The sequence below is a fragment of the Psittacula echo genome (assembly GCF_963264785.1).
Source record: "Psittacula echo genome assembly, chromosome: 6".
In the NCBI taxonomy this organism is placed as follows: Eukaryota; Metazoa; Chordata; class Aves; order Psittaciformes; family Psittacidae; genus Psittacula; species Psittacula echo.
The window spans coordinates 62832102-62857189 of record NC_137743.1 but is presented as its reverse complement, the minus strand read 5'-3'; the positions used below and the strand labels follow the sequence as shown (position 1 = coordinate 62857189).

Here is a 25088-nt window from a genome sequence, read left to right as displayed (position 1 = left end):
AATAAAATACGTGCAGTTGGTGGTTTAAGCACCGTTTCAGAATTTGCACTGGGCCTGTGGATATTTACTTCTCTGCGTTCTCCTTACATGGCCTGAAGAAGTTTATCGTTTTCTGAGAAAAAATGCAGTTCTCCTCACATGTGGAACACATTAAATTATATCTGTTTCTGCTTCTTGTTTTGCATTCTTACGCCATCATTTATTGTTTCAGAAAGTAAATATACATGAATTATATATAAACAATAAAGCTGTGGGGTTTTCTTTGAATTTTGCTGTAGAGAGCAGAAATAAGGTCATGATTATGTCCTGAGAATGCAAGGATTGCCAAAATACACAGTAGATACTTTTCAGAGAAAAACAGTACATATCAAGTAACTGTTGAGTCATAAAACCCTCAAGTTAGTGTAAGCAGATGTTGGTTATAGCTCACATTGGTGGGAAGTATATAATCACCACCCATATAGCCACCCACGGTCCATTTCTGGTCCTAAAACTTCCCCGAAAGCGTGTTTCTAATTTTATGGAAACCCTTTGAAATTTGGCACAGTTTTCAAAAGTCTGTAGGGGGAAAAAAAAAAAAAAAGAAAGAAAAAAGTCAGCCAGAGGTTTGGCTTCCAACTGTGAAAACAGACACTGCCTTCTCAAACTCCTCTCCTAGATCCACTGACCAACACCCAGAAGAGAGAATTTACATTCTTTTAGAATACAGCAGGAAAATGAAGGTCTGTATGCTGCCGAATTCTGCGTTTGGTAACATTTATATCTGTTGTTCTCAACTGTCAGCTATTGCACAAGGCCAGGCTCTGACGTGAAAGTATTTGTTTTAAAGAAAAAGGAAAGGAAAGTACTTTCAAATGTACTGCAGGGACGTTTTTGCTTGTTTCTTGTACGGATTGCAGCAGTTAGAGAGTGAAAGGATTTAATTATTTAGAAGCCATGGAAGCATGCTTCAGACAGTATTAGAAATGTAATTATTGTTTGTTTCTGTCCTGCAGACCCAGCTAAAAATAATTTTTGGCGTGGTTATATGCCTTTTGCTTACCTTATTACTGATGTGTATTATACTGCTTCCATCAAGAGGTAAGGCATTTGTAATGTAATGTAGTGCAAAACAGAGTATCTTTAGCTGTTATGGCTTCTAAAGTTCACAAAAGTTTGTTAAGTCATCTCTAGGGTTGTCCTGTCCTGTCAGACTTGTTACAGCTTTATCACTTTACAGAAATGTACTGACAGCTGAATATCCTGAAGGTAGGATTGAAATGCCAGCAGATGCTGAAACAAGGAACTCCTTGTAGTGAAAAGCACCTGAATTAACTTTCTTGTGCATGATATATAATGTTCTTGGACAGGACTGCAAAAATAATTCCGAGATCTCATATTTTGTTATTTTTTGTGTTAGAGGTTAGGAGACTCTCACAAACTGTTAGTAATTTCGTTTAGCTTGGTGAACTTGTATTTGGTTTTAAATTGTTGTGTAATAATTACAGAAGTTCTCTATTCAATTACAAGTTGAACATTTTGTTGTAGGTAGGGTATGATTGTGAATATACTTATTATTGCATTTAAAAATTAAAGACAGCATTGTATAAAATAGGGATGCATAGTTTGCTCTGTTTGCTCTATTATTGTTATATACTGTTACATATATATTTGCTCTAGTATTATTATGCCAGCTGTAGGAAAATTAACACAGTGTGATCTGCTGAGTCCTCTAGAAAAGTCTGAAGTGTGTGTGGCTTGAAATTTAGAGATTGAGTGGCATTCTCTTTATGGTAATTTTTTTCTATGAGAGGTGTATTAAGGGCAATATAAGTATTTATGTGACCCTTTCACTGTAGCAGATTAATTGAATGCCTCTAAAATAATTAAAGTAATAATAAAAAGCCTTCATTCCACTAACAGTATCTATTTAAGGGGCTTTGTTTTTTTAATTATTATTCTTTGTTCACATGTTGTCAGTGTGACCAAGATTAAGAAATCAGTTTTGCATTTAGAACTAAGTGGTGCTAAATCAGTTATCTATTTGTCTTATGCAAGTTAGATACTGTAAGTAATATGCAGGGTTTGTGAAAGGTGAAATCTCTTTACTACATAGTATTTCTGTGGAATATAGTGATCATGGGTTGTTTTGTTGAAAGAAGAGTTGGAGGTTTCTGAAGCAGTTATGGTTGATCCTGTCATGCAGCATGTGAATATGAAGATAGATCATATCAAGGATAGATCATGGAAGGTACTGTAGGAGGAAGTGAATGTGTTTTCCCTTCTGAGGTTATTACATACCAGCTCACTAGTCTTATTTTGAGCCTCTTTGGTACTTCAGCCATTACAAAGAACTCATTTCATCTGTATAGTTTCTTGGAATAGTGACTTGGTGTCTGTCACATCAGACATCACATTTAGATTCAGTAAGATGATAAAGAATTTATCTTTCTTTACTGAATGCTTTTGAAAAAGTATTTTAGACAATTGTGGAATAAACAACAGATGATCTTAAGGTCCTTTCCAACCGTAACGATTCTATGATTCTATGTTGAACACAATTATATTCAACACATCTGATTATGTCTTCTTATTCACAGGTAGAACTGCAAGTGATGCAGTTACCTGTTCAAATGTCTTTCAATCAGTTACCTGTTCAAAACATTTTCAAATTCTTTGTAGTGTACTGATCAGTTGTTAATGGAAAAATATGAGTTCATTTTGCGGTTATAAATTTTGCAAGTCAAAGACAGGAAATGGCTACAGAAATGGAATGTTGTTTGCACATTCCACCTTTGCTGCTGCTTAACTGAAAGGATGTGGCAATCTAGCAAGACAATTAATTGCATATGAGGAATGTATAGACACAGACCAACTAAACTTCTGCTTAAGAAATCAGCAAAGAAAAATGTCATCTGTAATTCTGAAAGAACAGGAAGAAACATTTAGTTCTGGTTTTGTCTGCTAAGTTTCTAGTAACTTTATGTTCCTCAAACATCTCAAAATGTGATAGCTGGTTTTGGTTTACACATGGAAGAGTATAAAACTGAAAAATTCTCAAAAGTTATACTGGAAAACAATTATCTGTTTGTAGATGACAGTCGGGGAAAATACTTAGTTGCAGTTATACACAATTTCTGTGGGGCTCAGAAAAGCAAGATGGGCAATCTCAATATAGTGAGTGGCATCTATGCCTAAGAAATTAGTGATGGGGTTTTGACATTTCCTTGAGCTAGGGATGTGCTCGATAATTTACCTAACTATGATAACCCAGCTGTAAACTGTTCACAAAGGTTCTTTTCACTTACATGCTGCTGTATCTGATCCTGTTCTTCTGCAGCATAAACAAGAAAAAACAAATTTGTCTGCAGTTGAAAAGCAATAGCAAAACCATAGGCAGTTACAATTAACTGAATGTATTTCTTAGGCACCAAATTAATCTTTCCTTTTGCTATTTTTAATGAATATTCAGAATCAGAACTGTCATGGTTTAAGCCCAGCTGGCAACTAAGTACCACATAGCCACTTGTTCATTCCCCCCCCCAAACCTCAAGTAGGATGGGGAGGATAATCAAGAAAAAAAAGGCAAAATCCATTGGTTGAGATAAGAACAGTTTAATAATTGAAATAAAGTAAAATACAAGAATAATAATAATAGGAAATAAAGAGGGAGAGAACAAACAAAAAAAAAAAAAGAAACAAAAAACAAGCAAGTGGTGCAAGATACAATTGCTCACCACCTGCTGACCAATGCCCAGCCTGTCCCTGAGCAGCAATCGGTCCCTTCCTGCCAACTGCCCCCAGTTCATATACTGAGCATGTTGTTCTGTGGCATGGAATGCCCATTTGGCTAGTTCAAGTCAGGTGTCCTGGCTGTGCTCCCTCCTGGCTTCTTGTACCCGTCCTCACTGGCAGAGCGCATGAGACTGAAAAGTCCTTAACTTGGGTAAGTGCTACTTAATAACAACTAAAACATCAGTGTGTTATCAACATTATTCTTAACTAAAGCCAAAAGAGCACTATTCCCCATTGTACACTTGACCCAGACTTGAGACCAAGCCCCTCCCTCTCTGATGTTGCAGATTGGATCAGAGGCCATACTTCTTAGCCAGGAAGTGGAGCAGCCAGTTTCTTAGGAACAGGTGGTGTTCTTTGCTACACACCAGCCAAATCCATTTTCAATAAATTCTTCCTTGTGTTCTGTTGCAGAGTCAAGCAGGATTGCTTCCATCATTGTGGAGTGGAAGAAAAATGCTTCCAGTCAAGAATTTGGTTGCTGGCATTAAAGTCAGCTAGAGACAATGCTCTTTGTTCCTGTTTTCTAATTTAAATGTGTGTCGGATATTTGACTTAAAACAGTAATAAAGAGAAATTCTCATCTTCTCGGACATCTATCAAAATTGGCAAGTGACAATTAGAGATTATAAACTCTCCACTGTTGCTGAAGTTTCTTGTAATTGAAAATCAATAGATTACTGTGACAGTATGCTTCCACAAAAATCTGGTGGTTCAGCCTTAGCTACAAGCTCAGGCTCATATATAAGTAAGCCTGTACACTGATGGCAGAGAGCTAGCATAAGGTTATTAGAACAAAGTAAAAAACAATATTAGGATGGATTAAACTAATTCATACCTCTTCTGTCTGGTACTTTAGACTGCATAAAGAAAAAATAGTACGAATTCATGTGAAAATCTTTCTAGATAAACCCTACATTCTCCATTAGTTTATATTCCCTTAAGAGGGTTCAGTCTGCTATGCTTGTGCAGCAGCAGTGTGTGACAATACTGCTAGGACTGTGGGGTTGGGTGGGCCTTTTCTTTCTAAATCTGACTAGTGGTTTGAAGAAACTCTTTGTCACTTAGATTCTTAAATTGGCATGAAGTGCTTACCCAAAACAGGCTCTATTAATTTTCTGTGCATTAATTTTCACATGCTGGTGGCAGAATAAATACTCTGATTTAGGACTCTTTTAAAGAGGTTACCAAACTAAATCTTTCCAAGTCTATGCTTAGAAATGCAGTATGATGGCTATGTTCCAAGGTTAAATTTTTATACTATCTTTTCTTTGTATTCTCTGAAAGCATTATTTTCAATAACTGAAAGGGATTATAGTGATTCTGTCTTAGTCTATCGTTAGAGAGGAGAGCTTTTTCCCTTTCCTAGATCCTTAGCAGTAGAGATGTTAGAGTCCATAGTAAACTAAACCATTCTCATTCTAGCATGCTTTAGCTTTCTGCACACACTTTCTGTTCCTAACAGGAGCTGTATCATACTGAGGAACATGACTTGTTCAGACTTCATCTTTTCTTCTCATTCCAAAGGGTGTTTTTAAAGTAGTTTTCACTGAGAAACCAGTGTTGCACCTCACAAAAAAATGACCGAATGTGATGTGGGAATAGACATGCAGATTGAGCTGATGTGGAACTGAGTGTGACCAGAAGTTCTGGAGCAGGATCAGGAGTGTTGGAATTAATTTCTGATGCTGAACTGAGCTGTGGTCTCCTCAAGTGGAAGGCTGTTTTCCTGTGCATATTGAACGAACTTGTGCTTTAGATATTCAGCGTCAAACCACAGAGATGAGAATGGACAATCTAGTCCAGAAGCAGAATATGGTACCGTGATAACCAGTTTTCATTTGCAAGTCATCTTGCCATGTAGCAGTGGATGCTAAATAAAATACATATAAAAATACATATATATTAATTGCTTACAAATACATATAAAATACCTATATACAATTACATATATAAAATAAAAAATACAGAAAACTGAATACTTATTGATTGTTATGTATACTTTCTTTAATTTGGCAGCAGTAGACACTATTTATATGGATGCACATTAGACCACATTGTAGAATAAGTCAACAGGGCTTTGAAATCTAATGCAAGGGTTGTATTGGTCTAGTGGTCTTTGAAAGGGAATAATCCTGATAATACAAACAGAATTTCATAGTGATGGATTGCTGTGCATAAAGTTAATCTGAGCTTAATGTAACTGAAAGTCTATCTTTTTGTGTTTATTAAGCTCTCTCACAACAGTGAACTGAACAGTAAAGGAGAAGGCGTCTGTCTAAAGCCAGTAACATTTAATAGATGTTTACAGGCTTTTATCACCATGATTATGTATGTTGAATACACTCAACTGCACAAGTGAATATTTATGATCATGGAATATATAAAGCAAGTTAGTTACACTGGGAAGCAAAATAACTGATTTGGTGCAGACAGAAATACAGAACTACATGCTGTAAATGGATGCAAATGGACCACAAAGGATTAAAACTGAGACAGTGGGGTGGTGAAGGGAAAACAGCAAAGATGAAATTTGGTAAGCTTTCATTTCTGTGGTTTGCTCAGCTATTTGCTTCCTTGTCCCGTGACATCTTTTTTCGTCTTTGTTATTTCTTAGAGAAACAAAACACAACAAAAGACTTTACCAGGCTCACCAACAGTCATCCAAATCAGTGTCTGTATAGTGCTGCAGACTTGTAAAGTAATCTTCATGTTAGGGTTTATTCTGTGAGCAGAGATCTTGAATACTATTATTGAACCAGTCTTTAGTTACAGAAGAAAGAATCAGCAACAATTATAGAAAACTATTAAAGATGGTGCCTTTAATTACAGCATTTAAAGCATTTAAAGATATCTTCTGTTGCCTAGAGACAAGCATTCAAAATTATAAGTAATCAAGTAAGAAATAGTTGTGTTCACATTTTTTTCAGTCCACTGGTAGAAATTCAGATAGGAGTGGACACATTTTGAAAATCATTAGCAGTCATAATAAATTATCACAGAATATTAAGTATGTATGTGAGATGGCTAACAGTGTAAAGGTTTAAATTAGAGCTGTGAAAATTAGACCAGAGAAGAGACATTTGTGATATTGCTTGTCTTTTTAGTAAAAAAATTCTCTTAATCTGAGAGAAGGAACCAGGAAATTTTACCAAATTAAGGTATCAAAAAGGACTGCAAATATAAGCCTCCGATACACACAGCCATAGAAATAGATCTTAACAGTGGATTTCTTTTGCAAATAGGCATATTCACATGGGGAATTTAAACTGGAAGCTAGTGATAAGTAATAATCACTCAGTATAAACAGAAGTGAATTCTTGTTTGGAATTATTTTCTATGCAATTTTTTAAGAGCTTGACATCTTCTAAGCTTATCATTAACATATCAAAGATCTCTAATATACAGTCATGGCATTAGCAAGAAGAATTAACTTCTTATTGAACTTCTTGAGATATTTTCTGGACATACTGCTAGCTCAGAGTTTATACCGGTAGGTTTTTGCCTGTGGATTGGCATTCAGTTTTATTCCTCATGACAGCTTTCTTCTGCATTAGTGCAGACAAGGCTAGTGTCAACAGTCAACCTGACATGTGTATTCTACAGTAAGTAATAGTCACTTACCAGAAGAAATCATGTATTGTCATTATAAAGTACTATGGAAGAGAATATGAAGAAACATTTCCCAGAAAGTCAGTGTGATCTCAACAGAGGGGGCAGCTGTAATGAGGAAGTGATGGAGCATGATATGAAACCTGAGGGCAACGAGTCATCTTGATTATCTGGCTGTCATCTCATTGCTCTGAAGGAACAAACAGGGGAAGGGGCAGAGATCTACTGAGCTGCAGTGTGACATCTCCTCTATCTCTGAAGACTATGGCAAAAGTCCCCTTGATTTTAAAGGAGGAAAGCATAGAATCCAGAATGCCTAGACTTAAAAGCTGTAATTATTGTGGTACTGAACTTTAAAAAAAGGCCTTTATCAGAAATGTTCCTGTCTTTTGAGGATTAAATATTTTGAGTGCTCTTTCTCTTGTGAGCTGCATAGGTCTTTGCTGCTTTTTTTTTTTTTTTTTTTTTTTTCCACATTTTTGCAAAGGAATTTTTTCACTTTCATGCACTTAGCAAACCAGCATTTTCAACATTACCCAATTCCCATATAGGTGTTTGTCCTTAAATTTGGTATTTAAATTCTGCCCTAGCTTAGGGTGTTTAGCACTGGAAGGAAATATAGTCAGACAAAAGCCACAAAACCAGACACAATTTTGTTCCTTATTTTTATGTAGCTATCCAATATGCTTAGAAATCTAATATCAGAGTACCTTTCTTCTCTCCAGAATCATTGCCAATTTTCTTTTGCAGCATTAAATTAAAAGTTAAAAGTTCATGTTCATTCATTCATTACTTTTCATCATTTTTTTATCAGCATACCTTCATCTATTATTTTTTCATGTAGCTACTAAGAGAAATATGTGAATGGTGATCATTTTGGAAGCCTTATGTCCATCTTCTAACTCTGGTTGATGAGATATTTTTATGAAATTTGGCAGTAGGGGTTTGTAAGTACATCCTGTTGTTTGAGTCTGCTGAATATGTGCAAATCCCTATTAAAATAGTTGTCTCTACATAGCACACAAGTTCATGAAACCGTGCTTAAAAAAACCCTTTGATTTGTCTTCTGTGTGGAAAAGGCCCTTCTGGGACTCACAGGGTCTGCAAGTAAATATATCTGAGTGAATAAATGACTGGGTGAACTAAATTAGTTTGTGGTTTTGTGTGGACCTTACCAAAACAGTATCAGAAAACTTTCTGCTGTGCCTGCTCTCTGTGTACTTCCAGGATTATGCTATCCTCAATATTCTCTGGTGCTAAATAGTGAAAAAAAAAAAAAAAAAAAAAAAAAAAAAGGTAAAGAAATAATGGACTAGTAACTGCTTCTTTTTTTCCTTTTTTTTTTCACACTTCACACCATTGTATTAACAGAAACTTTCTATCGTCTTAGTTGCCAAAACAGATGATGGACCCAGAGCTCTTACACTAGAGGATTACTTGAATGGAAACTTCCAATATAAAACATTTTTTCCATATTGGGTGTCAGGTAAGTAAAACCTTTCCTCAAAAGTACATAAGCCTTTCTAATATGTATTTCAGACTCAGAAATGTATTTTCCTTCCAGCTTTACTGTGAATGAATGCTAACTATGAAATTAAACAATCTGCCAGTCAAAACTGGTGGTTGAAATTTACTATTCTGTCAGTCATTCTAGAAATTCCAGGTATTTAATGTTTCAACAGACATGTTTGAGTCAAGTATAATTTTACAGAGGCTTTCAGTGTTTTATTTCTTTGCTGTCATATTCATTGCAGCAAGTGAAAGAAATATATCAATGTGCCAGTCATTTCTTAAGCAATCTTCTTTGTCACAGCCCTTTTTCACTTGTCGTTTGTAATAATTGAGATAGCCTACCTTACAGGCCCCATTCTTCTTTGTTTTCATGAGTACTTAGCTCTTCAATGAGCCCAGCTGATTTTGTCTCATTTAACAAAATGTTGATAATGCTGAAATTCCTGAGTTCCAAAGCATTGCATAGAAATTAAGGTTGAGTTTCTGAGTGAGTTCCTTAAGGTAGAAGATAAAGCCATGAAGTTAATTGCTGCTGAGATACATGTCTGTGCATGGCTGAAATGCTAGTCTTATTATTACCGACTCAAGCACCCAAAGGCTTGAGCTAGATTGGATTATGTTCTAGTACACACGTTACCACTCCATCTATGTGCTGCTTCAAGCAATTGTTCCTGACTCAAGACAAGAAACGTAGTGCCCATTCAGATGCGGTCTTACCAAGTTAGTTTTTACCCACAATTTTTGAGCTTAACTGAAGGTTTCCAGGGCATCGCTTGCAGCAGTTCAAATTTTACAATTAATAATTTGAAGTATATTGACATCACTTGTGTGATATAAAAATTAGGTCACCATTTGTTGGAATTCTGTCTGAATGTTTGAAGTATGTAGGCAACATATCACCTAAACCTAATATTTTCCTTCCCTGTTTATATCCTTCTCACTTAGACTTATCTTTCCTTTTAACAGTCACAAAGCTCACGCAAATGTCATGCCATAGATTCCTTAGATAGTCATGCCTACAGCATTCCATATGTCTACTTTTCTTCTGAAGCAAGGAATTAAAATTGACTATCTCTTCCTAAGAGTGCCTGAGATCACCAAAAATGCTGTTAACACAAATCACAGAAGTGTGCTCAAAAGATCCAAGGGTGATCTAATTTCCTAAAAATGAACACCTTATACAATGTTTCAGGCTGCCTGTTAAAGTCTCTCTTTCTTTAGCTACACCATGTAATTCCTTCTCTCTGTTTATAGCAGCAAAAATAACAATGTGAAACTAAAATTCTGATCTTCATTTTCTACCAAACCATGGCTCAGGTCTTGAGCACAGGTTGGGTTCAACTCCATTCGCTTTGAAGGTCACTCATCCTCACTTTGTAGGACCTGTGTAAGGGAAGTATCATTTACATAGTGTCAGTTACATGATACTGCTATTATCCGTGGAATCTGTAGAAATGAGAATGTTCTGGTTTTCTTGAAAACAGCTACGTTATGATACTGACCTTCTAATGGGTCTGTCAGTGGTATTCTTGATCAATTACTAAAATCTGGCATGTAATCATAAAGTTAACTAGCTGATTCTTTGTGCAATGTGTCATATTGACAACATATTCAGGAACCCTGAAAGCAGTTTGTTGACAACTCTGTACCTTGGCATCATTAGGAAAAAAAAATTATGTAGATGCCAAAAGAGTTTGCTCAAAGCCTATTCATTGACAGGAGTGTGAATACTGTGATAAATGGATCTTTTCTGTAGTATCTTCTGTGCAAGGTAACAGCCCTTTTATCTTGTTTATAAAGACAATGAATATCTTCATCAGTCTGCAGAAGATGACATTATACTCTACAACGTTGAAATGAACTACCCAACTACCATCATGACTAACAGCACAATGGTACGTACCATTCCAATTAATAAAAAGGCAGCAAAACGCAGTTGCATTTTAAGTACCAGTTTAAAAGTGAGTGGATTAAAACTCATAAAATCCTTTTTTTTTGCACTAGAATCTAATCTACTTCTGAATCTTTCAGAAACAAGTGAATGCTTCAAATTATGTGTTGTCATCTGACAAATATTTCATAGCGCTGGAAAGCAATTATTCAAAGGTAATTAATACACCACTTCATGAAATGTTTGGTTTCATTTAGTATTTTGTTCGTTGTGGTTGCTACAGGTAAACCTTTCTTAGTACTTTCTCACGAAATTGCCAGGCTATGAAAAGACAGCTGATTACTTTTAGATTATCTTGTCCAAGTCAATAATATTATTTTCTTGCTTAATTTTTGCAGCTGTGGAGATACTCTTATACAGCATCATACCACATTTATGATCTCATATATGGGTAAGGCCAGATATCTCTTACAGGGAACTATGGTGAATACTTTGTAGTGACATGCTTGCATTTCCACTGAAAAACTCCACAGTAATGTGACTACCACCCTGCTTTGCGTTTGCCTGAATCTATCAGGTTGTTTGCTTGACAAAAATGGCCTTTAAGAAAATCATACAGTCCTTTCACCTACTCATCCAGGTGTCTGAATTGATTTATATTTCATGCCCTAAACCTTTCACTGCTAAAGATTCTCATATATTTTTCTTCTTTGCATAATTTTCTCCCACCCTATCTTGGATGATTGAGTCCACTTCAGCTTCACACCTGATGTCTCCATGTCATTCTGTTGTCTAATTCGTCGTTTTTATGGTTGATCCAATCTTTAGCTTTCCTAGAACTCTCTCATTTCCCTTAGTGCTGCAGTGATCTTGTAACAGTCAGTCCTGGGTTCCTCAAAACTTTACAGCTTCTCCCATGGTATTTGGTATCTTTCGCAAGATCTTCCCCAAACCACTACTCTTTCCACCCAAGTTTGAAGGAGGCCACCTGTCTCCCCAGTGAGTTTTTATACCTTAAGTAGTAACATAACCAAATACTTCTCAGTTCTGCGCAAAAGGGGCTGCACTGAGCTGCGCCACTCGTGCAAAACTGTTGGTTCAAGGTGACAGGAAAAGATTGCTGCAAACTAATGTGAGTAGAGAGGTACTGCATGTGAGTCCTGATCCTTAACAAATGTTGCAACTGCTGCTGTTATGCTTGCCTTAGCATGCAGTATCCTGAATTCACATTTCCCAGTAACTTGCTGAGGCTGCAGATGGAGCAAATTACTGTTGTGCAGTATTTAGAAAGAGATGAGGCTGGCTTCTTCTGCTGTTGAATGTTTTCAAAAGGTTGAGTTGGGAGGCTTTACCAGCACTGGTGCACACCATCACATGACTGCATGTCTCACTGCCTGCCTTGATTTTGCATGGCTCAAAAAACAATAAGCTGTTAGAAAACATAGCCCTCCATGAATTTTATATGAATGTACAGTATAATGATCCATTTGCACTGTGCACAAAAAGCCATCTCAACTTCTTTCTTTTTTTTAGTGGTTTTGTAACAGAAAATCAGCTTCCACATAAAATTCAGTATATATCCTGGTCACCCGTCGGACACAAATTGGTCAGTAAAGATAGCAAAGCACTAAAATTATTTTGCTTTGTGTGGCTAAAAAACGTTTGCTTTTGGTTATTATTTTGTTAGGCCATATTTTTGACAGGACTATGTGTAATAACCTTGGTTGTAAGCAAGAGTGACAAATAAAACAGTTTTAGCTTGTTAAAATTTAGCTTGTCTGTGTCTCGATAGAAGGATTGGGTTCTCAGCTACATTGCGTGTTTCAGTTCGCTGGCCAATCTCCTATCAAGAATTGACCAACGTAATTGTATATCAGCTTAAATGTAGTTTCAGGGCCTGAAAACCAATGTGTATTCCTTTGACACTGTATAACACATGTGCTTACTATGGAGATTTAAAGGAGCAGTATTTAAAATCTTTTCTAAAATTTTCACCCTAGAAAATGGCTGTCAGGTTCTAATTACAAAAAATGTTATTTTCTTTCCTTTTTAATAGCTACTTGATATCTCAGTAATGATAAAAGACATTGCACATTAATGAGTTTATAAACTGTTTTTATTCTTGGTTCCAAAAGATCAGCCCAATAACAATTAGTGTTTTTTAACTATTTACCCAGTATTGAAAAATATTTGTGCAAGAAAAAAATTTTAAATATCAAACTCATTTCAGAAAATACCCAGGAGTGTGCTACATATGAAAGGACAATTTATTAGGAATATTTCTCCATGTTCTAGGAGAGTATATTTAGTTAAATATTGTCATTTTGTTACCAAGAATTCTGAAGGCAGTTTCCTATCTTCCTAGTACCAATAGTCTGTGATGTTTTTATATCCTTGTATCGGATCTGAGAGTTTTAGGAGTTGCTTTGATTTTCATTTAAAGCACTGATGTTGCTAGCAAATGCTAATAGCTTCAGAAGGCACAATTTTCTAAGAAAGTGAAGTTTCTGTTGCTGGTTTCTTAACTACATGTCCATTCATTTGATTGATTGAAATCTTGAGATATACAAGGCCTCAAGCATTTCTTGCAAGAACTCTCTTTTGGTAACTAGTTTATTAGACAAGAAGAAAATAGTCCAGAGGGAGTAAAACCTTTTTTTGTTTCACATCACCTAGGTCTTTTGATAGATTTTTAAAAGTCTGATTATTTTCATTTTAGTCATTGTGGTTTGTTTTTTTTTTTTTTTAACTTCTAGTTTTGGTGGAAGCAGATGGAGAAGTCACAAAACACTTCGTCTGAGGGTCGCTTATAAAACACAACAATTTGAATGAGTTTTTGATTTTTTTTTCCTTATTTTCCAAACCAAAACTTGCCACAAAAGCCTCTGAAGTTGTTGAATTCAAAGGAGCTGCTAAGGATTTATTCTGATATGGGTGAACATAGAGTTTGGCCTGTATCATTTATTTACTGAGGTACCTACTCTTGCAGAATTTGCAGCGGCTTATAGTGTAGCATTTATTTCCCATTTTGTATTCGTTGTGTCGTCTTGTTGGTATAATGTAAGAGCATTGGCTGCAAAAGATCTTACCCTAACCTCTCTTACTGGTGCCTATATTCATAGGAAATACTTTCTTGTCTTTAGGTATATGTATATCAGAATAATATCTATTTGAAACGAAGCCCAAGAGAGGCACCAATTAAAATAACTACTGATGGAAAACAGAATGAAATATTTAATGGGATTCCTGACTGGGTCTATGAAGGTAAGTAAATCTTGAAGAACATCAACTAACATATTAAATGCTTTGTTTGGGTTACCTGGTTCTCACAATCCAGTCTAAAATACCTGTGATGATACACTGTATTTGGAGCCCTAAAGATTACTGCATTTCCATATTTTATTTTCCATACAATGGCTGTATTTTATATTCATAGTGTATAACCATACTCCTAGGTCTTCTGTTACTGAAACTATATCAGACCTTTATATATTGGGCTTCCTTATGTTTCACAGGCAGTAGATGGGCATTCAGCTTTAATGGAATTTTTAATTTTGGTGAAAATTTGGCATTTCAGTGCATAAAAAAATAATTAAAAAAAACCCACATACATACAGGAAAAAAAAACCCAAGTGAGTTTTTTGTGCCTTTTTGAGAGTTCTTAAGACCTTTCAGAATTGAGATGTATTGCAATATGCCAAGTGTTATTTATTTAGTATAACTCACTTTACATATCTGGGTGCTAAATGCTAAAATAGATTGGAATGAGAAACAATGACAAACTATTATGATTTGTTTTTTTTTCCTCAGAGGAAATGCTAGCAACAAAATATGCATTGTGGTGGTCTCCAAGTGGAAAGTATTTAGCATATGTACAATTTAATGATACTGACATACCAGTTATTGAATATTCATATTTTGGTGAGGACCAGTATCCTAGAAAAATAATTATCCCCTACCCAAAGGTATGGTTTATCCTTCTTTTGACTTTCTGTTGATAAATGAGTTGCGGGTCATTTGATAACTGTGCTTGAAAAATGGTAATATTACAGTGGTTAAATCCATTATGGCCTAAATTTATTGGGGGGGGGGGGGGGGAACACAAAAAGAAATCCAAAAAACTTAGGCCAACTTCTGAAAAGCTATAGGACCATTCAAAACTATAGATATTTAATAATATCAGTGAAATAAATGGAATTACTCATGTAAGTAAAGAGCATGAGCAAGTGCATGCTTGCATGGTCAAGCCTTGTTTTTTCAATTCAGTTTACTTATTGTGATGTGTTAACTATGCTGTTGTTATTTTTCATTACAGTAAATTTTGAAAAATAAAGGCTAGAACAGCTTCAGTTTATTTGCACACTTCATAGTGCTTTTTGATCTCAAGGGGATTTGGATTTTAACTGCTTTCAAGTGCTAGATCTAAGGCAAGAAGGTTTTGGTTTGGCGTTTCTTCAGCATGTTATTAGCTCTCCTGACTCTTGTCATGCTCATATGATTGCAAGTGATCATGGTAATGCATCATAAGAAGTTATTCAACTGTCAGCTGGGTTGCAGTTCTAAAGTAAATCTGGATGTTTTAAACCACACATGGAGGAGAATTAAAAAACTAATAATGTATGCAGTGAATAAGCAAGCATGAAATCAGTTTAAGCTAAACCATTTTATTTCACAGCTGGGATGTCAAAGAGCAATTGCAATCATGTGAATGTACTCCTAGAGTTTTATACCAAAGTAAGCATATGTGTGCTGCACAGATCCATAATGCAAATTCAATGCTGGTTCCCATCAAGTACATTTTCTGTAAGGAAAGGCACTAAATTTGACTGTTTAAAAGGTTTTTGTCTTTGCATATGAAATGATGCAAAGTACCATAATACAGCTTTAGTGACACTGTGATATCTTATAAAACCACGTTTGCCCTATTATACACAATTGAATATGTATTTTACACCTTGTCTCCTTTCCTGCAAAAAGTGTTGTTATTTTCCTCATTCTGAATTGTTCAGAGCCTGATTTGAATAACCTGATACATTCTCTTTGAAGGCTGGGGCTAAAAATCCTACTGTTAAAGTGTTTATTGTAGACACTATTAATGCTGAAGCATTTGGTCCTAAGAAGGTGCCAGTTCCTGCAGTCATAGCATCAAGGTAGTGTGCCCTCAAATACATCTTTTCTTTAAAAAAATAAAACAAAATAAAAATTTCTATTAGTTTTAAATGTTTGAACTTCTGAGTTGTTTTCTGTTTCTAACAGTGGAGTGCCATATTCATCTCCTAGATGGATCAGAAGCTAACTAGAAATGTATTTTGATTCTCTGTCCTCATGATTCATTTTTACAAAGGACAAAAAAAATAATGCCTAAGACACTGGAAGCTTTGCTGTTGATTCCACAGAGCACTATGGGGGATACAATCTGTAGCAGTGCTTCTATATTTTTGTTCTTTAATAACCACTCTTTCTTTCTTTTTTTTTTTTATTATTTTTTAGTGATCACTATTTTACTTGGCTTACTTGGGTAACAGATAGTCGAGTCTGTGTGCAATGGCTGAAGAGAATCCAGAATTTTTCAGTCTTAGCTATTTGTGACTTCAAAGAAAATTCAAATACATGGGACTGTCCAGAGGTAATATAGTTGGAAATATAAGTTTAACATTGCTGAAATTAGCATTTGCTTAGGTGGCCTAGCTGTCTATACCTGTATGTAGATCATTACAGATCTCATGTACAGAAGCCTTTCTGAAAAAGTATTTCTTTTAAAGACCTTGTAAAGCGTGGAGACTGGAGACACTGATAAATCCATATAGATCCTGAAGGAAAGAATAACTCTGAATTTCAGTAACTAATACAGAAGTCTCATTTATAGTCTTTTAGTATTGATGGTGTTTGCCTGTCTTGGTTTTAGAGTTTATGGCACAGAACACTTATAAAAACTAGCATTAGGGTGAAACCTGGAACTAATGAGAAATAAAAGGCAAGAATACTTATAAAAGTGTTCTGTATGACTGATAAACTGTAAATTCAGAGTTTGTTGACACAAACTTTCCAAGCTGAAAATAATTTTTATTCCTCTATGATATGACAGTTGTTGCAAATTAAAAAAAAAAAAAAAAAAACCACAGGGATTTTTTTTTCTAGGATTCTACCACAGTCCACCAAAGAACTTTAACACAAGCTTAACTTTAAGCATGTAAGCAGTTTTATTTATTTCAGCAGGTCTATTTATGTGTTTAAAATTAAGCATGTGCTTAATTGCTTTTCTGGAACCAGACCAGAACAATTAACATCTTGCAGGACTGTGTTCATTATCCTTGTTTAATTGCATTTCTCCATGAAACCTTATTTATGGAGTCACTACTGACGTTTCTATAACTCTATATTTATACAGTGATACAATGCTTTTATCACATTAAAGTTTGCACAAATGGCCAATTGAAGGAGTGTGAACAGATGGGAGTGCTGCATTAGCTCTATTTGCCGTTAGAAAGTATATCTCTGCATGTTTCCATTGGCAAAACAGTTCTCTTGTTGATTTCAGATTAAATTGAGACTAATGTACAATAAATGTGCTAGGCTTTACGTGCTTGAAAATAATAACAAAATGTAATCTACAAGATGTTCCTAAAGTGTCGATTCATCAAAAATGTTCACGTTTGAGTCTTGTTCATGTGAATAGACCATTGAAACCAATATGACTTCAGTGGAACTATTCATGTGAGTAAAATAAGCTAGGCATGTGTTTGTGAAATTGGGATTTCCTATGGAGATGCCAGTTCTCTAATTGAATTCTGTAAATACTTTAATAGACTGAAAAATCCCATAGAGGTCAATGGGACTACTCAAACGAGAGAAGTTAAATATATCCTTAACAGACTATGTCATCAAGATTGGAGCCTTAATTTAAAGAAAGGAAAATAAATTTAGGATGCAGATATAAAACAACACATCCTAATTTTCTTATCTTATAAAAGAAATAAAGTCCATCTTCTGAGTTAATAGCTCAGTGGAGCCACTGTGAAGTACTAGACAGCCTTCTAAGGGGCAAGTACCTGCAACTTTTTCTCAGAGAAGTCACTTTGCAGGGACTAAGTTTAAAGGGAGAAAGCATAATTCTGAATGTTAATGAGATTACACTGAGAATAACAAATACAAACCATAGTCTTTAGAAAGCAAATTTGTTGAGTTTATTTCAGACAGTGAAGAAATACTATATTCAATGAACAGCATAAAGAAAAGTTTGCAAGATAAAAAAAGAAATGCATTGACTGAATGCAGAATTGTTAAATATTAAATCACTCCATCCAACAAACAAGATATTATACTCTTCAATGAAAAAGTCTTAGGAAAGTATTGAAAATGCACTAGAAACTTTAGAAGTAAAGCATAAATAAAAATGTACCTTTATCTGCAGGAGGTTCTGATCCATTTATGCTCAGCAGAAGTCTTTTTTAAAATCAGCTCTAAGAATGTTACAAGAACTTGAGACCTGCTAAACTTACATTCATAGTCTCAGGGTATGATAACCTTGTTGATTTTTGCTGCCTAACCCTTAATTCATTTTCTAAATACTTTATTTCTGAGATTTTTTTAAACTGTTGAAAATCAGGCCCTTTAATATCTCTAATCTGAGCACCGGGTACAGAGACCTTTGATTTCTATTTGCTTAGATAAAGTATTTGGTTTGTGGTTTTAAGGTTTGTTTAAAAGATGTACCTAGTAGTCATGTTATCTGTGTTATAAATCAACATCACAGCTTTGAAATGAAAGGAAATATGTCAAATTAACTAGCTGAGAATCTAAGACAGATTTTTAATATTATTATTCCTGAAATTATTTTACTCAGGCTTTTTTGCTGAAAAATTCATGAGATTAAGTATTTGTTAATTCTTGCTTTCAGTGAAAATGTTGCATAAGGTTAAAAAAATTACTTCAGCTTTTATTTAGTTCTGATGACAGCTGTTAAAAAAGAATATTTTAACATAATGTTATTAATACAATAATATTATTTACCTCAGGCAACCCTCAAGTCCCTGAACATTCATAGCAAGTGTCCTAAAATACATTTTTACAGGTGGCTGTTGATTTTATATTTTAAGATTTTGAATCTCCATAAACTCATTCTTGAATTTCTTAAAAGATTGTACATTTGGTTTTGTTTTTCAGAGTCAACAGCACATAGAAGAAAGTCAAACAGGATGGGCAGGCGGGGTATGTTTCCTTGTTGTATTCCATTTTGATTTAACGAAAAGCTACAGCTTTCTGCATATTCACAGCAGTGAGTTGAAACATGAACCATTCTGAGTCATACAACACTACTGCTTAAACTTCTTGTACTGTAGGATTGAGACTTTAATCCTGTGCTAGGCATAATATCTGGCTACCTGCTTTCTGAGTTTAAAAACTTTTTCTGTCCCCTTTTGCAAATTTTAGACCAACTGATTAGACACTATATTGAAGGGAGGGAAGTAATGACAAGAGGTAAATTCATACTGCAGTGTAATTCTTAGAAACATCCTGGAGACAAAAAATAGATGTAAAATTTCTCTGATGTCATTCAAGAGAGATCAGACATACCATAGCATTTTAAGAATAAAACCTGTCCATTCAGAACAGTTTCAGTGCCAAGTGCTGCACAACCTCAGCTAAGGAAGAACCTTCAAGGTAAAATATCCCACTTAAAATGGTAGTTGACAGTTCTCTGCAGTTACCCCTAAGCAAGAGAAATTTTCTCTACCCAGTAACCTATATCTTGGAAGAGACATAACACCTGTCTCACAGGAAAAACAAACATGCAAGGAAATTGTAAAAGCATAGAATATGGTTTTCAGTCGTAGTCTATGTATTCACTGTGTTTGCTTAATGAATCAGCCAAACAGGAATTTTCAATCATATTCTAACAGTGAATGTATATTATTGCTTATTTTACTCCATAGGCAGGCAAAGTTACCAGAATTCAATATAGCGAACCTCACACTATGCCTGAATATCTTGCAGTGGACTTAACTAAGAGTTTTGGTTTTCTTCAGTACACTGTCCTTCAAGAGATGTATTTTTACTTGAAGTGAAGATTATGCATTTACAAGATTAGTTATTTTACTTGATTCCTTTCTTGTTTCACCATTTTTATCAGGGTTGTAAGGAGAGGTTTTAGCTCTAATAAGAGCTAAAGAAATTGCACACATGCATAAATATCTGCATTAGCCTTTATGGAATTTCAAGTATTAGGAGTACTAGAAGCAGGCTTCAGAACAATGTAGCTTGTGGTCAAAGGTTCTAGTTGAGTTTGGGTTACTATTATTCAGAAGTCACTCACTGGGGAATGTTCACTGCTATGCTTGAAGTGCTTGTGGGTCATTCTTCTGTGTTCATATTCTGAAAATGAAACATAGCTGCAGTAACTCATCTTGACTGACAGTTTTAGTAAAGAGGTGATGGTTTGAAATTAAACAAAAGTTGAGTGGTCTTATCTGGGATAATCTGTTCTTTAACATTAGTAGAATAGTATGGGAAGCTTCAGATATCCATTTACTTAGTGCTATATTTGCTCAGTGAATCAGCCAAACAGGATTTTCAGTCTGGCACCATTCATGAACATCAGCTTTATTCAGAAACTTATTTTTTAAAAATCACCTCTACCTACTTTTTAATAACAAAACACAGGTCATTCAGAATATACAAACAAATTATTCCATTTATAAGTAGAGAGCTTGCATTTGTGAGGTGCTTGAGGTATCTATATTATCAGTTTAAGAAGTCTGACATGACAGGTTAGAAGCTATAATATGTACTGAGTCCAAGGTTGAATATCACAGGTAAACACTTGTGCAGAGTACTTTGTCCCATCTGATTAAATAGTCTTGTTACTTTTAGTATATGTACTATAATCTGCTGATCAGCTTGGACAGTCTTACTTACATTTCATCTACCATTTTCCTTCTATTGTTTCAGTTCTTTGTTTCTGCACCATATTTTACATCAGACAGCAGTTCATATTACAAAATTTTTAGTGACAAAAATGGTTATAAGCATATTCATTACATCAATGGCTCTGTGGTAAGTCAAGCAAACTGTTCTATATTGGTCTACTGTAAGTTCCTGAAATAATTCTACAATATTCAGTAACTTGTATGTCTTGCTTCACAGGAGAATGCAATCCAAATTACAAGTGGAGAATGGGAAGCAATATACATTTTCAGAGTAACAAATGATGCAATGTAAGTAGCATGAAGAAGAGAATATGTTGTGACTGTTGTCAGTAAAAGCAACACTTAATCATTTGAACACCATTCGTTAACTCATAAAGTTACATCTACAATAAATTTGTATGCAAAGGCACTGCACAGGTTTGCAAACTTTACTTATGCGATATTCTTTGCAAATCATCTTCATTTTTCCATTTTCAATCACCAATCTTAGAGATACTTTTTTAGAAATACTTAAATTTAATCATGTGGTTAACCCTTAGACACTCTGCATTTACTTCTCTTTCTATGGTCTGTCATTCAGCTTACTGTATAAGTAGATACAGTTTACATAATTACATAATTGGAGAGATTAGCTTGCGAGAATTAAAATAGAATACCTATATATATGGTTTGTCATCTAATCAGAGTTTGATCAAAGATTTATTAAGATGTAAGGTATATAAGCTTAACTTACTCTTCCACCATATGCGGAAATCTCAAAAAGTCTAAGTTAACTTCCAAAATGGCTTTCCATCTTGATGCTGGTTCATACGTCATCACTTTATGGATTATTTACTAACATATAAATGAATTTACAGTTTCTATTCAAGCAATGAATTTGAAGGCTATCCAGGAAGAAGGAATATTTACAAGTAAGTGTTATCAACATTATCTTAATGATGCTAAGTTTACAGAAGATAGCTCTGGATTTGTTAATAAAATAATTTAGTTTCAAAATGTTTGAAGTATAATTTCATAGGCTACTTTAACTAAATCTTGACCTCAGATTATATCTGAAAATTTAGGACAAATAGTATCTAAAGTTTAAATATACTCTTGGAAAAAAAAAAAAAAAAAGAAAGAAAGGATAAAAAGGGAAAACATTTATTTTTAAATTTAACTGTTCTGAAAATACAGTGCCTTTGTTCTAGAATGCAAGGCAGACACATATGAAGTTAGTTGTGGCAAAATAAATATTGCTTTATTTTATTTTTTCCTAGAATCAGTGTTGGAAGTAAACCTATCAGAAAACAATGCATTACTTGCAACTTAAGGAAAGAGAGATGTCAGTATTATACAGCAAGGTTCAGTGAACATTCTAGGTATTACGCCTTGATCTGTTATGGTATGTATAATATGGGAGCAAGCATATAATCAGTTGTACTTTCTATTTTATCAGAGTTATAGATAATACTGATTATCCCAAGTGATATCCCAAATTTCACAATAACCAGGAGAGATTTCCAGAAAGAAAGTTTTCCATGTCCAAAATCCTTGGGAAGATGTTTTAGAACATTGAAATATTTTCACCTTTTTTTTTTTTTTTTCTTTTTAAACAAAAACATTGGGATTTTTGGAATTAAAAACGGATTTTTGAAAGTCCTTCATGGCACAAAACAGATTCTAATGTGTCTCATCAGAGTCATGTTTTTCTTGCAGCAACTAGAGCCGGATTTAAAAACACACATATTTCCAATTTATGTGATCAAAGTTAGCAATTAGAGACTATTACAATATGTTTCCCAACTGAAATTATTAAATTTGTGTCAGCCACAAAATGTTGGATATTTACCTGAGAACATTCTTAATAACTGAACTCAGAAAAATTCAACTCATCAAGATGCATGATTTACTTGTAATATAAGTATTAAATGAAGTCTTAGCTCTTTTGAAATAAGTTAGGTGATTTCAGTGGTTCAACATTTTATCCATTACTGTAATCAAACAGTGAGGTCTGAAGTCACAATCTGAGAAAAGGAAAGAAAAATATCCATGGTTTTCCTTTTGCGTATTTCATCTGAAGTTTACTGTTCTTCTGATTTTTCATTGACTGATCATCTGAAGAGTTCCTGAGAACTTCCTGAGCAGAGAAGCAAATGTAGCAAATAATAACACCTTTCAATCATTCTTGCACAAAGTAGTCAGTGAGGTCATCACCATATGAAAGCCACTCACCTTCACAAATATGATGTGGCATGTTCTCAGAAGAATGTTTCACATTGTTAATTCTGCATGCACCTTATATAATCACATCTCGGGTATTAACTAGATGTCACTTCATCTGTAGAGAGGAAGAGTTTGTTAGTAGATTTAAAGTTGCTTTGATTATGTTTGCTAAGCAATGCCTGTATGTATACAGGTCTATGTCACACAGTACCTTATGTATTTCATGCAGCAGGGACTAGTGTGTTATACAGCAGAGAAGATTTAGGTTTGTTTATCAACTCTGAGCTCTTTAACACCCTTCAGTTACCAATCTTAATGTAATACAAACTCCATCATAAAATTCCAGCTTCAAACTATAAACTGCCTTCTTATCATTCTGTGACAGGTCCTGGGATTCCCATTTCTACTCTTTTTGAGAACTACGGTGATAGAGGTACTGCAAATATCCTGCCTATTTCTAAGCAATTGTTTTTCCCATTGATCTTCACTATGCAGATCCTTTAATACAATATTTGGATTGTGATCAAGAAGCCTTTCATCTTGTTTGTTATCAAAATATCTAGTGTCTTTTTAGATTTCTAATTAGTGAAAGCTAAATACCAGTGAACTCACTTTATTTTCTTTCCTGAATCCAGCACTTTTATAGCATCCTGATGTTTTTCCTGTTTCTATCCTATGGATGCAATGAACATCAGCAGCTCTTTGTCTCCTAAATATTGAGTCAAACTTTGTAGAAAAGATTATTTTGATTTCCTAACTATTCCTTTTGACATTTGGATTAACACAAGACTTTCTGAGGTTTTTTTTCTTCATGAAGCAAACCTACCCTATACAAAATGCAGCAGTGTACTCTTTAGAGTTTGCAGTTTGAGCTATTGTGCTGTACTAATTAGAATTTGGATCAGTGACTTGCTCTTCAGCCATCAGCAGAGATGTCAGGGAAGAGCAAAAGCTCTTTCAGATGATCAGTTTAAATAACTGCTTCAGACAAGGTGAATTATTGATAAAAGATGGGAACTCCAGCAAGAAACATTCAGAACCCTCATTTTTTAAGTAGCCTTTTAGTGAGGACTGTTTGCAACCAGACCAAGCAGAAACTTGCTAATCATAAAAATATTAATTACTCTGCAGTGTCTTTTCTCTCTCTGTCCTTCGTTTTTCCCTAAAAAAAATTCTCCAACTTAAAGTACTCAGTCCTGAAGTGTTCTGAAAACTAGCATGGTCCTGTAAAACACCTCAGTGATCTGGCATTCCTCCTTTCTTCCCCAGTAACCGGTGGAAATGCACTGACATTTCTACTCCCAGGGTCTTTACTGCCAGGTCAGCCAGTATTGATAATCCACTGTTAACTCAGTGTTGTCTGACCAGAAGACAACATGAGGAAGACAAATGCTGCATTACTGTTAAGCTAAATTAATCAGTGGTGATTCATGTAGAAGTCAGTGAATTGCAATGTAAGATTATTTCGACTACAACAGGAGTTGGTACATCTTCGTTTTTAACCAAAATGTTGGACGTTTGCAGATGGAAAATATTGGTCAACATGTCTGTTGCAATTGTGCTATAAAAACACTGTGTTATTCTCGTATTTCTTTTGCAGAAGGTTTAAATAGGTTTAACAGTTTAGATACAGCTAATGCATGTATTTTTTTCAGATTTAAGCCATTGCCATAGCTCTCTGTTTTCTATGATTCATTATGACCTTGTCTATCAAAGGCCCCCACTACTTCCTTATCATGGAGTGCAGCGAAGTGCCCAACTACAGATACTTCTGTTTCTTAACCTCTGTGCAAGAGAGAACAGTTTCTTTTAATCATCTTCACCACTGGTTTCATGATGCCTCACTCTGCTGTGCTATTATTCTTCAGGAATAAAAGCAAATTCAGGCTTCTCTTTGACTTTTTAATGACCTTTTTGGTTTAATTTTCTTTAAGTCCCTTGCTTTCATAATCTCTTCTGTGACGCAAACTATTTTTAGTAGATCCATTCTCATTGCAGTTGGCAGCATTTTAAAAAGATATAAATTTTAGTAGGAGGCATGCAGTTAAAGTAACATACACTTGTTTGGAAGCTGCTTCTAACATGCCTACAATTCATTTGTGGCAGTGCACAAGTTTCAGGAGTTTTGAGGGGAAGTATTTAAAGGGTTCAGCTGAGTCTGGGTGAGT

At 34.8% G+C, this 25088-nt stretch overlaps 1 protein-coding gene across 1 annotated transcript in view; it reads left to right on the top strand.

Annotated features, from left to right (window-relative positions):
• Positions 1–25088, top strand: part of LOC308223272 (prolyl endopeptidase FAP-like) — a gene marked incomplete at its 5' end in the record, with an annotated part of 41762 nt that overhangs the window by 532 nt on the left and 16142 nt on the right. Inside the window, 16 exons of the mRNA XM_080622027.1 lie at positions 996–1080; positions 8777–8872; positions 10699–10793; positions 10930–11004; positions 11188–11240; positions 12323–12395; positions 13933–14053; positions 14600–14754; positions 15836–15939; positions 16280–16415; positions 18953–18997; positions 20738–20842; positions 20933–21003; positions 21573–21626; positions 21975–22099; positions 23306–23353. Of these exons, the coding sequence (XP_080478153.1) occupies positions 996–1080; positions 8777–8872; positions 10699–10793; positions 10930–11004; positions 11188–11240; positions 12323–12395; positions 13933–14053; positions 14600–14754; positions 15836–15939; positions 16280–16415; positions 18953–18997; positions 20738–20842; positions 20933–21003; positions 21573–21626; positions 21975–22099; positions 23306–23353 (1441 nt within the window). The remainder of the gene's footprint in view (positions 1–995; positions 1081–8776; positions 8873–10698; positions 10794–10929; positions 11005–11187; positions 11241–12322; positions 12396–13932; positions 14054–14599; positions 14755–15835; positions 15940–16279; positions 16416–18952; positions 18998–20737; positions 20843–20932; positions 21004–21572; positions 21627–21974; positions 22100–23305; positions 23354–25088) is intronic.